We start from the raw sequence: 14,842 nt of genomic DNA on the forward strand, positions 1-14,842 counted from the left end.
ACCCTCCTTGCACATGAAGGGCTGCACGAGGTCGGTCCCTCCACATGCGCATCCACTTGGTGGATTTCTCTCCACCAGTCACCCTCTCTCTCTTTTGGATCTTCCCTCTCTATAACACAGCAAAATGTACCCTAAAAATATATGGACCAAAAACTATGTACTGCCCTCTATCATTTCTTCTCTTCCCTTCCCATTGCAGTTAAACTTCTTGACAACTTTCTCCCAACCCTAATACTATTCCTTTAGTGTAGATTCTATTTTAACCTCATATTAGTCCTTTATTTCCAAATATTTATTGAGCACTTTCCTTCAGACATTGTTCTAAACCTGGGAATACAGTAGTGAATAGGACTTAATTCCTGTCATTATGGCACTTAAATTCTAGAAGGGGAGGCTGAGAAGAAACACACAGTACATTCTCTGAGAGGGAGAAGTCTCATTAGAATATAAAGCAGGGCAGCTGATCACTATAGGAGAGGAGGAGCTAGAGAGGATGGTCAGGGATGGCTTTTTTATGGGAGTGACATTTTAGCAGAGACTTTAATGTCAATGAACCATTCAGGGAAGGTCATGGGGAACATCTTCGAGGAAGATGTAGTATCTAGTATAAATGCACCAAGGTGGGAGCAAGCTTGATATAATCAAGACCCCTCAAGAAGGCCAGAGTGACTAGTGAGTAGTGATGAGAGGCCCTGGGGCTGGACAAGGGGCCAGAGAAGTAGGCAGAAGCTAGATTGTGTAGGCCATGTAAGGAAGTTGTGTATCAGTCTGAATTAGGGTGCCATTGGAAGGATTCAAATAAGGAAGTGACATGATATGCCTACATTGAGTAAAACAATGTCCTCCGATATGCTCAAATATAGCATCTCAGAATATATGCCTGTGTTTTTGGATTGCCATCTTGGGAATAACATTTTTTTCCCCAAAAACCCATGTTGTAGAGAAAGAAAGAGAGGATCAAGTACTCCCTTGAGTACTTGAAAGAAAGGGCTCTTTATTTTTTCATCTAACAGAAGCTAAAAGAGCTTCTTCTGAAATTTTTGCTTATGGTTCCAGATTTTAATTTTATTAGTATTGATAATCAATTAAAAACCATTTTAAGGAAAATTTCGGGATGAATATGACAGTATTGTTGTTTCTTGAGAAGTTCATTTACTACATATCTGTGTTTATTCTACATGCAAGACACTACTTTATATTTTAGCCCCATATTAGGTTAAGCACAGACCTTATGCCATGAATCCTTTTGGCTTAGTTGCATGAAAATGATAGCCCTAATTCATCAAGAGAAGTATATAGTTTGGCAGTTGAGATGGGGTTTTTTGCTAATCTATTTTTAGCACTCTTCCTCCTGGTTCCTATGGTGGATAGTGGTGTGCAATGAAATGACTGGCTAGGGGTGATCTGAGGCCAGGGAACACAGAGACATGATAGGTCACAGAGAGCAAACCAGTGATGTCCCCTTAGAATCACGAATATAAGGTTCAAACCAACTGTGCAACATAGAAATGAGTTTCTGAATGCCTTGAATACCAATGTCTCAACTAAGATTAAACTATCTGAGTAATGGTAATATCACATTATATTAAACTGTAAAAAAGTTCACATGTGATTCTTAAGCTCTATGATGTTATGGGGAAACCTTTTAAATGTTTGCAGTTCTGGGACTTCAAAGGCTGGTGAGACCTTACCTGAGCTCTACCATCAGCTGACTCATGGCTATGACTAGAAAACTTACCTTTCTGAGACTCAGTTTCTCCCATTTGTCAAATAAAGTCATTGGACTGATCTTTAATGTTCCTCTAGCACTAATGTTGGGTGACTTGATGAGTCTTAAGAATTGCCTTTTTGGGATAGGCTTGTAAGATAGAAGTGATAGTAAAACTCAGTAACAATTCAACTGAAAATCTTTCATTTTTAGCCTAAGAATTATATAATCGCACAAAGAGAACGCATTAAAGCTTAATAGGAACTCTTGATTCTGAGTGGATCTGCCAGATCCTTTTTTTTTTTTTTTTGCCTTTGACAGTTATCTCTAATGATTATGTCAAGGACAGGATGATGACACAAAGCCAGTATATAAAGATTTACTCATGTGGGTGGCTAAGGAGAGTGGGATATAACCAAAATTAAATGGATATTTACAAAAACCAGTGAACTACCTCAAAATGAGATTCTTTTTTGGCTTGTTCTACCAATAAGGGTAGTAATGTAATCTTTGGCGTTTCCATTTAGCTTATTGACTATTGATTGTCTGTTTAGCTAATTAAACCCTGATTTACATCTTATGTAAAAAAAAAAAAATCTCAGGACTTCTTACCTAGTGTATGTGAATGGATCTGCACCTCCGACTGTTGAGCCACTCAAGCTTCCCTTCACTTCACAGGGGATTGGTCCAGGACACTGCATTTGTCAGTCTTCCAAATACCAGCCCGTAAAGCTTGATCTTCTTGACTGGCAATTCTTGGAATTGCCAATTCATTTGAAAGATCAATGAGAACATGAAATGTTTTCTTACAGTATTTTCACTTTTATTGCATCTATAATAAAAATGCTATTTTAGTAAATAAAGATGGTTCAGTTCATTGCAGAAGTGTCTTTTTTTTCATTATCTTCCGGGTAGCACCCAGAGCCAAAGCATAAAGTTGAGCCATTTAGTGATTTTCCAGCTTATTTTAAGAATCTGGAAACTACATGTCAGAGTTACCTAAAGAAGTGATCATTTTTCTGCTTTAAACAGGATAAATACAAAGTCAGTAGCTTTATATGTATGCAACAGATATCATTTGTTTTTATAGGAAAAATAATTTTTTCCTGATGTTCAGCTTTAGGAAAACTTGACATGTAAAAATATTCATATTTATGAAATGTACTTAACTTCATTTCAAAAGAATAACATGCTCCATTTTAGTATCATATGAGGCATACTTACAAATCATCTAGTAGCAAAGTGATTAAATATGAATTTTTAGCCTCTGATTGAAATGGACATTATTTCTCAAATATCCTGGATAATTCCTTTATAGAACTGAAAGACTAGGGATGCCTGGGTGGCTCAGTCAGTTAAGCTTTTGCTTTCCGCTCAGGTCATGATTCTGGGGTCCTGGGATTGAGCCCCACATCAGGCTCCTTGCTCAGCAGGGCGTCTCCTTCTCCGTCTCCCCCTCCTCCTGCTTGTGTTCCCTCTCTCTCTCTCTCAAATAAATAAATAAAATCTTTAAAAAAAAAAAAAAACGGAAAGACTACACCTCAACTTGACTCAAAGAAAAGTTAATTGCATACTGTTTTATAGCTCTCATAGAATTATATTGTTAATATGAGTGAAGTAGTGGTTCTTTGCATATCTTTCTGAAATTATATTACTTGTGTGAGATTGAAAAATGTGACAGCCATACCCAAATTTATACTTCCAAGTGAATATCGGTTCCTTTAAAATAGTTACCTGGGAAAGCTGTGCAATTATTTTCAGCAATGTTAACTATTGCTGTGGTTTCTTCATTTGAAACTGCTTTCAGAGCAACTATACCTATCTGGTGAAGTTCACATGGACTTTAGTTTATCTGTTGATTCATTTGACAGATATTTATCAAATAGCTTCTTGTCTGCTAGTTATGCCCATTTTTAGGTTGATGAAAACTTAAAACCAGTAAACAGTGTGGCCCTGTCTTCTTCTGTTTACGGTCTAATGGTTTTGGTTTTTGGAACTGCTAAAAGCTGGATTTAGTAAAGATGAAGGATGTTAGTGAATACCATTTTAGTGAAAAATATTATAATACAAGGAGATTGGTTTTTCTTTTTTACTTCATAAAGTGGTTTTCAAAGTGGTATCAAAGAGAATTTTTAGGGCATCTGGGTTGGCTCAGTTGGTTAAGCGACTGCCTTCGGCTCAGGTCATGATCCTGGAGTCCCGGGATTGAGTCCCACGTCAGGCTCCCTGCTCAGCAGGGAGTCTGCTTCTCTCTCTGACCCTCTTCCCTCTCGTGTTCTCTGTCTCTCATTCTCTCTCTCTCTCTCAAATAAATAAATAAAATCTTTTTTAAAAAAAAAGAATTTTTAAAACAAATAAACTCCAAACCATTTTGAACCGAATATCTTTGGAATAGGTTGATTGTTTGTCTTAATTTGAAGGATAACATTCATTCAGATAGATGTTAATATTACTATTTTACTTTATTAGTTTTTTATGTGTATTTTGGACCTTATATTCACCGCCTTTTGTTTAGTTAATTTGAAAATTCTAAGACAGAGTCCTGGTTTACATTTGAGAAAACTGTTACACAAGATAGATACCTAAATGTGGTTGACCTGTTGATCTTCAGTTTTGTGTAGGTATTTAATTTTACATAAAGTGGAGAGTCATGGCCTATGCTTGACTAGTTTCTTTCAGTTTTTACACGTATGTGATACACTTGGAAGTAAAATGGAAATATCTAGTTATGCTTCATCTGGTAGTATATTATGTCATAAGTAAAATTGGACTAAAAACCAATTTGACCTTAGATATCCAATGCACAATGTAAGAAGAAGAGAAGAAAAAAAATATTCTCACAGTGAATGCACAGAGGAGGAGCCCAATGCAGCGTTCTGGTAGTTTTATTTATAATAGTGCAACATATCTGTCTCTACAGGGGGATCCTTGGATGTATATAGAAAAATTCCAGAGCATGTCCTTGGAAGAATTGCAATAGCAGTGAGTATATATGGCTTCAACTTTATGAAACTGGGGTGATTGAATCTTTCTAGTCAAATCTGTTCCCCTTATATCCTCACGATGTTGTTTTCTTTTTCTTCAATCCCTGTTGACTGCCAGGGCCTTGTCAGCTCTCTCCTTTTGTCATTTTTGCATTTTCTTCTTTTCATAGACCAACCCACAGTAACAACATAGTCACATGACATGCTTCAGGCTTATGGGGACTGTGACCTCTGACCTATTCTGCTTTCATGTGTTTACAGAGACTGTAGTACACTTGCTAACCAGTAACATTTCCAGGTTCTTCAACAAGAAAGCTGTTTGGGGAATATTTTGTAGTTTTGGGCTTATGATTAGAAAATACTTTTCAAGTCTAAATTATTAAAACTATTTATAAGAAAACACTACTTTTTCTTAAAGATTTTTGCAGACTTTTTGTGTTCTTTGTTTTTAAATTTTTTACCAGCAATATCTAGGAATTTATTCCCTTTGTGATTAAAAGCAGTTTTCCTGTTTTCTTTATTCATACATAAATTGATGAAATATTTCAACTAGACTAACATTACTATATAAGCTCCAGATTTGAAATTTGGGATAATGCAGGCTAAACAGTGTCTAAGAGAAGTCATGGGGTGGTGTAATAGTAAACAGTTGCTAAACTAAAGGCACTCTGATAACTTAAGCAGTTTAATTCAGAACAAAGCGATTATACCATGTACCATTTAATTAAATGGCTCTTTTTCTCATTCATTATACATCAAACTGACAGCTCAAATCCTTTAATCCAACATGGACACTTATTTAGTCTTAGTTCATTGTAATTCACAGCTTTCCTTTTTTCTTTCTAATTATTAGTGTGAACTGCCCAGGGTGAGGAGAACTTTCTTTTCTGATGCTATTGCTAAGTAGCTTCTAATCTACATGTTTAGGTAGATTAGTTTAGTATGAAATTTGAGTACTTAAATCACTATTTTAGATGAAAATAAAAATGTTTCATTTCCTCTTTTAATTTCAGAGAGGAAATTGTGGCTTTTGGCAGTTCTTGGCTCTAAAGTTTAATAACACGTATAGTAAAGGGCAAAAAAAGGCAAGGATACCAATTGAAAAAGAAAAAAGTATATGAGTTCTATATACTCAATTAGGTGTTGAACTTGGCTAAAATAGGAATCTGCCTCCTTCAGTCAGAGAAGCGTGCTCTTCCTGGACTTCATAAATCTTACCTCCATCTTGTGTAGAGCCTCCACACAAGGCCATTGGTCTCAATTCTACTGAGTGAGAAGCCTGCAAAGTGAATGGAGTCAGCAAAAATAATAATAACAATTGGGCTTCAAATACCGAGGTTACCTATTGGTTAATCAAAAATATGACAAAAATTATTTTAGTGAAAGCCACTTAAAAGAAGTGCTAGCCCAAAGCATTGTTTATATTTGCCCTTACATTTTTTAAAAATTAGGGTCCCCCCCTTAAATGTGTCCAATATCTTTAGCTTTTATGGCTCATCAGGTTATAGTAATGAAAACTGCCTGTGGCCAGAGTAAAAGAAATGCTTTTGATAATTTTGCTCTTCATCTGCCACTTTTTATAAACTCTGCTGGGGCCTAAGCTTATATAATGCTTCCAAAGTGTATTTTTTTAATGTAATTTGATTAGATTACAAACTTGGATAAGTCTTTGTTGCAGCTGACAAACATGAGTGGAAGGATTCCCCCAATCAAAATAAGACTAGCAAATTGATGTTTGTAGGTCATCTCTCCTCTACTGTTCTGAAGACAGATCAACATTTTTCTTTGAGTTCCCTCCATGAGGCCGAAAAGCACGTGGGTGCTCTTTACCACGTCAGAAGCAACAGAATCAGAGGGGAGAGGAGAGAAATAGGGGTATATTGAATACCTCGTTGTGCCAATGTTGATGAAGTGTTTTATGTATAAATATTATGTCATTTAATCTTTATAGCAAACTCTGTAGATTGTAGGTTATTGATCATATTTTATACATGTGCAAGATGAGGTTTAGAAAAATTAAAGTTATCTATAATCAGTAAAGATTTGAACCCAGCGCTGTTTTGCCCCAAGCCCCATGCTCTTTTCACTCTGCTTTCCTAAGAGAATGAGAAAAAAGGAGAGGAAGGCCTGAAAAGAAGAACAAGGTTAAAGAGGAAAAAAAGAGAAGTATATGAGAAAGGAGTAGAGTGACACATACAATTGCTTCAGATTCCTTTCACATCATAGAACGACATCTGGGCATCTCTTCCTCCCCACAATTAGCTTTATATCCCAGGTTCTAATAACCTGGCATGCTGTTGACGTCCAAAGATCCAAGGTTTGTTACAGGATGGACCCCTGTCAGCTTATAGGATGTGTAGTTTGAATTTTCTCTCATAGAATGTATGGCAAGAGAATATTTTTCCAGGAAAAAAATATCATTCACATAAACTGGGTGATTTCAGCCTTTCAACTGGCTCAGTGATTTTTATCCTCTTTCCATTTGAATGTGGTCTCCTAGAAAGAGGAATGCCTTCCTGCCATTCCCTGCCATCCTTGCACATTTTGTTTTTCCTCTCATTTCTGAAGCAGTGACACTGTGTGCTGTATTTTGAGTGCTAATGTTGACTGAAGTTGTCCCTGAAAGGATGTGCACTTGACATGTCAAGGAGTGAGTGATTGACAGCAGATACAAGTACTTTCAGTGTCAAGGCTTTGTCAAGTCATTGTTGTGAAACCTAGCCTACTGAATACCAATAATACCCTCTAGAGTTTCAATGGACAGATTTCTGGTTCCCTGTACACTGCTTTTTATATGCTTCTAAAGGAAAACGTAATCTATTTTGACAAAGTTGGAAGAACCGTACATTCTTTTTGAAGCTCTAATAAGATTTGTAATTTTACTAAGTATTACAAAATCAGTATTTGTTTCACTTTTTTTCTGCCTGATAATCTGAATATGTGGATTGCCTTCCCCTTGTGTGTTTTCTGGTTATTCATTTCTCGTGGGACCAATTTTTAGTGGTGAACCATCTTTAATGGGAAGGTTTTATAATATGCAAGTAAGGTTATAAATTGAGAAGTTTAACCTTAATTTCAAAACTCAGAGGTGATTACTTCCATGCTAAATAAGATGGCCTCATCCTACTACCCAAAGAAAATTGTTTCATTATTGATTTTTAAGGCAGTATTTTTGCCTCTTTCCTTCCTCTGTTGGTTATCATTATTACTAGTTTGATTTTTTTCTTGTCTTTTCTTTTTGTTTTTTTTACTATCTTACTGTCCAGAACATATGTGTTTTATTGTAATGCCACTTACTCCAAATCCTAGAAAAAATAATTTGCTATAAAAATGTATTCTGTTCTCTTAAAACATATAAACTTACTGTGGAAATGATCATACCTCGCTAGCAAATCTTTCAGGAGTACATCCCCCTCTAAGAAAATAATTAAAATATGTTAATCTCTGCTCAGCATTAATTGATACAGATTTTACCTTCTTTTAAATCTTTAGTATTTGGAAATTGGTTTTCTCCCTTTGCATTTGTCTTTTTAGTATTGCTCTTAGTCTTAATTGATCAACTAAAATCCTTCCAGATTTAGCCTCAACCTTCTTTTCATCATTTGCAAAATAAATATGTAAATCACTCACTTATTCCTCATAATGGCAGGTTTCCTTGTTTTTATAGTCCCGACTCACCTAAAATTTTCTGTAATGGTGGGTACTTTTAAATTCTGGTAGTAAATTTTGAGTGATAGTGGTTCATTCATTGTATCTGATACATAATTATGAATAGTCAACCTTGAAATTGGCAAGTTCACACTCATGTGCATACAGGGTCAGTGGGTATGAATAAAAACATGTGCATCCCCTTTTGCAACCATTTCTATGTAAAGATTGTTAAAGTGTTTAGTGATTAAACTTCTCACATAGAAGGCAGCACTTGTAACTCATATACTTAGGGTCTTAGAAACATCTTTTTTTCAGAATCTTATATGACTGATTATTCTTAACACAGGCTGTTCAATCAAAAATCCATTCTAATTCTAATGTTTGTATTTTCTCCCTTTATTTTTTTGACCTGCCCTTTCAGTGTTTTCTATATGACTCCATACATATGCCTGCATCCACCAGGTTGGCTTGTGAGGCTGCTCAACTTGATATACTTTGATCTTTCCTACCTGAATATCATTTAAAACATTTTTTGGAAATATTTTTTTTAATTATTTTAAACTTACAGAAAGGTTGTAAGATGCTTTCTCCAGATTCCCCAGTTGTTAACAGTTAACCATATTTGGTATGTGTTTTTTTCCTGAAACATTTGAGAGTACGTTGCAGACATCAATGGCCCTTTACCCCTAAATACTTCAGGTGTATATTTCCTAAGAACAAGGACATTCTCTCACATCATTGCTGTATACTGATCAAAATCAGGAAATTAGCATTCATTGGTACAGTACTGCTATCTACTCAGCAGTCCTAACTTAGATTTTGCCAATTGTCCAGTAATACCCTTTCTAGACCAAAAGAATAAACATTTCTGGTCCAGCATCCAGTCTAGGATTACACACTGTATTTAGTTGTCATGTCTCTGGTCTCTGTTAACCCAGAGCAGTCTCTCAGCATTTGTCTTTCCTGACCTTGATCTTTTGAAGAGTATATGGCCCCAGCACTTGGACAGTATATTTTTACCTTGTCCTGAACACTTTCCTCTCTTTCCTTCACATCAGTTGAATCTATTACTTAGAGCTCAGCACTTTGGTAAAGCCTTCCTGATTATGGGCAGGAAAAGCAATCTCTGCTCCACCCATTGTCTTCATTAGTTAGCTTTTAAAAAATGTCTTTCCTTAGTCATAAATGTCACGACTTAAAAAAAAAAAAATCCACATACAGAAGTATAAGAAAGGAAAGCCTTTCCTCCCTGCCCACACCACCACTGAGAACTTAGTAGACGCACTTCCAGGTCATGTTACATGCACATACCTTCCTTTTTTTCATTCATCATGCCTTATCTTCAGAACATTGTAAGCCCATTAAAGGAAGGAGGGCTGTAGTTTACACATTTGGCATGCTCAAAGAGCCTGGCACAGAAATGGGAGATGTGTAATAAATGATTATTGGTTTTCAGAGTTTTAAAGGAAGAATTATGGTTGATAATGATTATATGTTTAAATGTGGACAATTTCTGATAAAAAATCATCATTGGACTGTTTCTCTTTCTTAAATTTAGGTTGTTAAAGGCCTTACCTATTTGTGGAGTTTAAAGATTTTACATAGAGGTATGTACTGTGCTTACAAGCTCTGAATTAATTTGTGAGGTTGGGTGGGGAACTCTCCAGATACCTTGCTTTTTAAATAAAATAAGCGATCTGATATTTGAGCCAGCTGATGTATTTGGTAGTCAAAAAGATGCCTGCTTTATAAATGTTTTGCTTATTTTCTCCTTCAGCTGCTCTGATTTAGATTATAGGCATGGTATTTTTGTGGATGTTTACCAAACATGTAAAAAGGTATTTCATAGTATTTGAAAATGACAGGATCTGATTTTTAATCCTTAACTCTAATTACTGCAAAGCCTTCACTTTCTATACAATTGCATCCCTTATTAATGCTTCAGATATCAACATACACTGGTCCTTAAAAGATTGCTTCACATACCTTGAAAGTAAAGCTTTAAATAAGGAGTTGGGGAATGTGTCAGAAATTAGTCTCCCAGTCCATTAACAGAACACACGAGAGGAATAATCAGGTAACTGTGGAATGTTGTGAAAGGAACCTCCCTTTGAATTTTTCAGTGTTCTCAAAATGTATGACTTCATTTGGAGCAAATTATTAAGAGAGAAACAGGCTATAGCAAAGCAACTTCAGGGTCTCCTATTACTAACAGTACTGTGATTTTACACATTTGCTCAGCCCCACTTTATGCACATTTGGGGAATGCAACAACATACACATTGGATGTGATTAAAGGAAAGTTTTTTTAAAAAAGCTATAAGCTTTGAGAGAGCGAGTAAACAACTGATGCCTTCAAATGTAGTATCACATTGGTCACTAAGTGTTGTTTTTTGTTGTGTGGTTTTAATATCCTAGTGATTTCAGATTTCTTCTTAAATCCCTCATCCTCTTTCGAAGAGGAGGTGTAGACTTTGGCGAGTAAAACTTGCAGTTCTTGAAGGTGTTTATGTGGATTAAATGGAATCAGGAACCAAATTTTCTCTTAAAGCCAGTTTAGTCTATTTCTAGAGTATAGTTGGTGCAAAATGTAGACATAGGGGGAGTGAGCTGAGTTGCGTTAGTGTTACTCTTCCTGGGAAGAAGTCATCATGTGAATGCATCTGGTGGGTGAGAAAAGAATGGAGCATTTTCACGACCATGGTTAAGAGAGAATGGTATTTATTTCTTTTTTTTTCTTTTTCTTTTTTTTTTTTAAAGAGAAAATGGTATTTAACATAATATGACCTATATTGCTACCATTCCCTGTACTCCCACCTCCCCACACTCACCAACCCATGAAGTGGTAATGGCCATTTTAATAGGAGTTAACACAGTGGTCAGTTCTTGTCATTTTATTGATTTTTATGGACATCTGCTATCCTTTTGACAAAGGAACTCAAGGAAGACATCAATTCTCAATAGCAAATCCTTCATTAAAAGGACCTTGCCATGGAAATGCAAATGTTACTATTAAAGTGATCCTTAGTATCATCCTATACTCTGGGCATACAGCATACTTCTGGCTTATAGTGAATTCTCCCTAGTCATAACTTTCTGTGAGGAATCTTAGAAGCACTTAAAACTATAGTGGATAGAGAGATACTGTTTAGTTATTCTGCAGTCATTTTTATTTTTTCTTCTTTGCAGTCATTGATTTTAGTTTTACTCTTCATTTTGGAGAAAAAAATTGAATTTTTCTTTGAAATGGGATCTTGATATACATGTTTCAAATGGATTTATGCCTGGGATCTAAAAATAAAGTGCAAGGTGTACGTCAGATTCCCAGAACAACCATCTGTAATCACTGTGGGCAAGTGTGGTCGACCAGAGCCTCTCAGGCAAGTAGGTCCTCCCCAGTTCTGGATGCAGCTTGAGCTAAGAAAAGGTTCTTTGGTCAGTTACTGTGGAAGCCTTCACTTTCTATACAATTGCACCCCTTCCTTTTACTAACATTTCAGATATCATCATACACTGTGCCTTAAGAGATTGCTTCACATACCTCGGTGACCTTGGTGGCTTTCCTGATTGAGGACATAAAGTTTTCAAAAAGGAATCCTGAACTTGTATGTCTCTTCTCAGTCCTTGCTGGATTCCTACAGCATCACCCACTGTAAAATGCCCCTAGTTAAGGGAAGAAGATATCTGTGAGGGGCTGAGTGGGGATAGTGGTAAAACAAACCCTCCCTAGGGATTTGGGTTTTAAATAAATGCCCGTGAGTGAATGTGCGTCTGCATCTGTCTCGATGGAAAGACTAATGAATTACAGTGCAGGTGAACAATTATTCCGCAGTAATTATGGGTACTCGGCTAAAGAAATAATATGCTGTGGTAATACACCTCATTAAATATATTTATATGCTTAGCTTTAGAGTTTCCTGGTTATTCATGGAAACTTTTACCTTCTGGATTTAAAAGCATGTGTTTTTATTTGAAGAGTGGAAGAAGCCAGGTGTCCCTGAAGACTTTTGTGAAGCATTGTAATGAGAAATTTACTCTAGATTGAGTAGTTGTTAACTTAATATTTTAGAGGTTTTGTCCATATTTAATAACTTGGATTCCATAAAAATAAGATTAAAGATGCCTTTTTATTTACCAAAAAGCCATTTAATTTTCTCCCTGATTAAAAAATTATAGCTTTTTAGATCAGTTCAATCAGGCAATTAAAGATCAGAGCTTCCAAGTTCAGCTAAGGCAATTAAATAGGTAATATACTTGTTTATACACTTTTGCTATATAGGCTCATTGCTGTACCTTCTTAAAAGCCCATATACTCATTTTTGCTTTCTCTAAATGAACGATGATGGGAATTCTAGCTGAATATGTGTCACATTGTCAAATCAAAGGCAGTGGTCCTTTTGCGGGGGTAGGGGCGGGGGATTGGGGGGGCACTACAGGTTCGGTGAGAACAGAGTAAACAGAAGATGGTGCAGAGAAATGCTCATGAGTGATCTAAGTTTCTTTCTCTTTTGTCTTGGTCTAAGTACCTGTGTTCTTCGATCATCATTTCTTTCCCTACAAATGCTGCCCCTAGAGCCAGGGTCTTGTACTTATGAACACAAATTTTAAAAGATGAAGAAACGGAGTTGCATTCAGTTACCTAATGAGAAGAGAAAAATACTATTTCTCACATTTAAATGGCTTCCTTGGAATACCATGGTCCTGGATTTTTAGCCATAAAACATAAATGCGTAAATAGTATCTTTTGGAATTTATAAAACACAGTTAATGACTTCCAGACAAGCTGGTAAAAATTAAGAGTCTTTCCTGCAGCGCATATTCAGTGAGGACTGTAGAGTGGAACGAACTCTGAGCAGCGCAGTGAGACCACCCACCCCATGAGGCTTGTTAGTCTGGCACGGTTTTGTTCCTTTGATGTGTATTATGTCCACTGGACATTTTTTTTTATGAATTAAAGTATAACAGTTACTGTTCATAATGGATTATCAAATATTACATTCAATAAGGGTTTTAAAATTTTATTTTTTAAGATTTTATTTGAGAGAGACAGAGAGCATGAGTGGGGAGAGGAGCAGAGGGAGAGAGGGAAGGACAAGCAGACTCCCTGCTGAGTGGGGAGCCCAGTGTGAGACTCAGTCCCAGGACCCTGAGATCATGACCTGAGCCCAAGGCAGACACTTAACCAACTGAACCAGCCAGGTGCCCCATCAATAGGTTTTACTGTTGTTTATTTTGTTCTTGTAAAGATTTGTTTGAGATATATATGCAAGTATTTCATTATCAAATGCTAATAATGAGCACCAGTTTTTATTATATAATAACTATGAATTAATCACTTTATCCAGTTTAAGCACATATCACTTCCAGATTAAGCCAGGAAGAGAGTTTATTATTCTTTGTATTATCAGGTCAAAAGTTATGAGAACCTTTTCTCTAAGATAGACATGTGGTATCACATGAGGACATAATTATTAAAAATGTTTGAAAGTTCCACCAAGATTAACTACTGTGGAAAATTGTCTTTATTAAATAGCACATGTGTGAGCCCTGTAAGCAAAGAATGTACTGACTGGATAAAAACAAAGAAAATGAACAGTGAGAAAGTCTGGTAGACCAGATTTGACAGTACAGCAAACATTGCAGCTTGACTTCAAAACATACATCGCCACTAATGAGGTGAGAGCCCTGCATATTAATAAACCTGCAGCTCCAGCCATAGCCATCATTACCCACATCAAACATAAATACAAGATTAACACCTGTGCCATTTCTTTGGAAGATGTGAGAATGCCCTGGCAGTAACTGCTCTCTCTTTCCTGAGGATAAAAAAGTAGAAATGGAAGGGTAATGAGAATAGAGCTTAGATTAAGAAAATAAAATTGGCAATCAGGCTTGGGCAATCTTATACAGTTGGAGAAGTTCATAGAAAGAAAAAAAACCTAGATAGTTGGTGTCCCAAGACATTTTTTGTATATATGAACCTGGTTCGTTTCATCTGCTTTCTCTAGTAGGAGAGTTTTTTAATGTTTTTGTATTATATATAAATATATTTTTTAAATTTTTAAAAATATTTTATTTATTTATTTATTTATTTATTTGAGAGGGAGAGAGAGAGCACATGTGACACGTGTGAGGGAGAAGGATTGAATCTCACGTAGAGTCTGCACTGAGCGCAGAGCCTGACACCGGGCTTGATCTCAGACCCCGAGTTCACGACCTGAGCTGAAACCAAGAGTCAGGCGCTTAACCGACTGAGCCACCCAGACACCCCTATATTTTTTAATTTTTTATGTTATTCTGAAGGCAAATGCTATGCAAATAGATTTGTGTTTAGAGAAAATAAGTCTTGTGGTTTCAACATGTTATCTTCTCCTCCTGGCTTTACTTATTATAAATCTGGCCTCACACAGATCTAATTGGTGCTACCTTAGATTCCAAAGTCGTGTTGTTGGTTCAGTCATTTAGCAACTATTTATTTAATACCGGGTATGTTCCAGGC

General features: G+C 36.2%; 1 protein-coding gene across 9 annotated transcripts in view; it reads left to right on the forward strand.

The window, feature by feature from the left end:
* MAP2K5 (mitogen-activated protein kinase kinase 5) overlaps positions 1-14,842 on the forward strand; it is a 247,064-nt gene that overhangs the window by 97,919 nt on the left and 134,303 nt on the right. For all 9 annotated transcript variants that reach the window (XM_073877255.1, XM_073877256.1, XM_073877257.1 and 6 more), the window contains 2 exons: positions 4,629-4,690; positions 9,902-9,950. In XM_073877255.1, coding sequence (XP_073733356.1) covers positions 4,629-4,690; positions 9,902-9,950 — 111 coding nt within the window. The remainder of the gene's footprint in view (positions 1-4,628; positions 4,691-9,901; positions 9,951-14,842) is intronic.

This window comes from Callorhinus ursinus, unplaced genomic scaffold, assembly GCF_003265705.2.
Source record: "Callorhinus ursinus isolate GAN/ISIS: 27379988/994484 unplaced genomic scaffold, GSC_fseal_2.0 scaffold25, whole genome shotgun sequence".
NCBI lineage: Eukaryota > Metazoa > Chordata > Mammalia > Carnivora > Otariidae > Callorhinus > Callorhinus ursinus.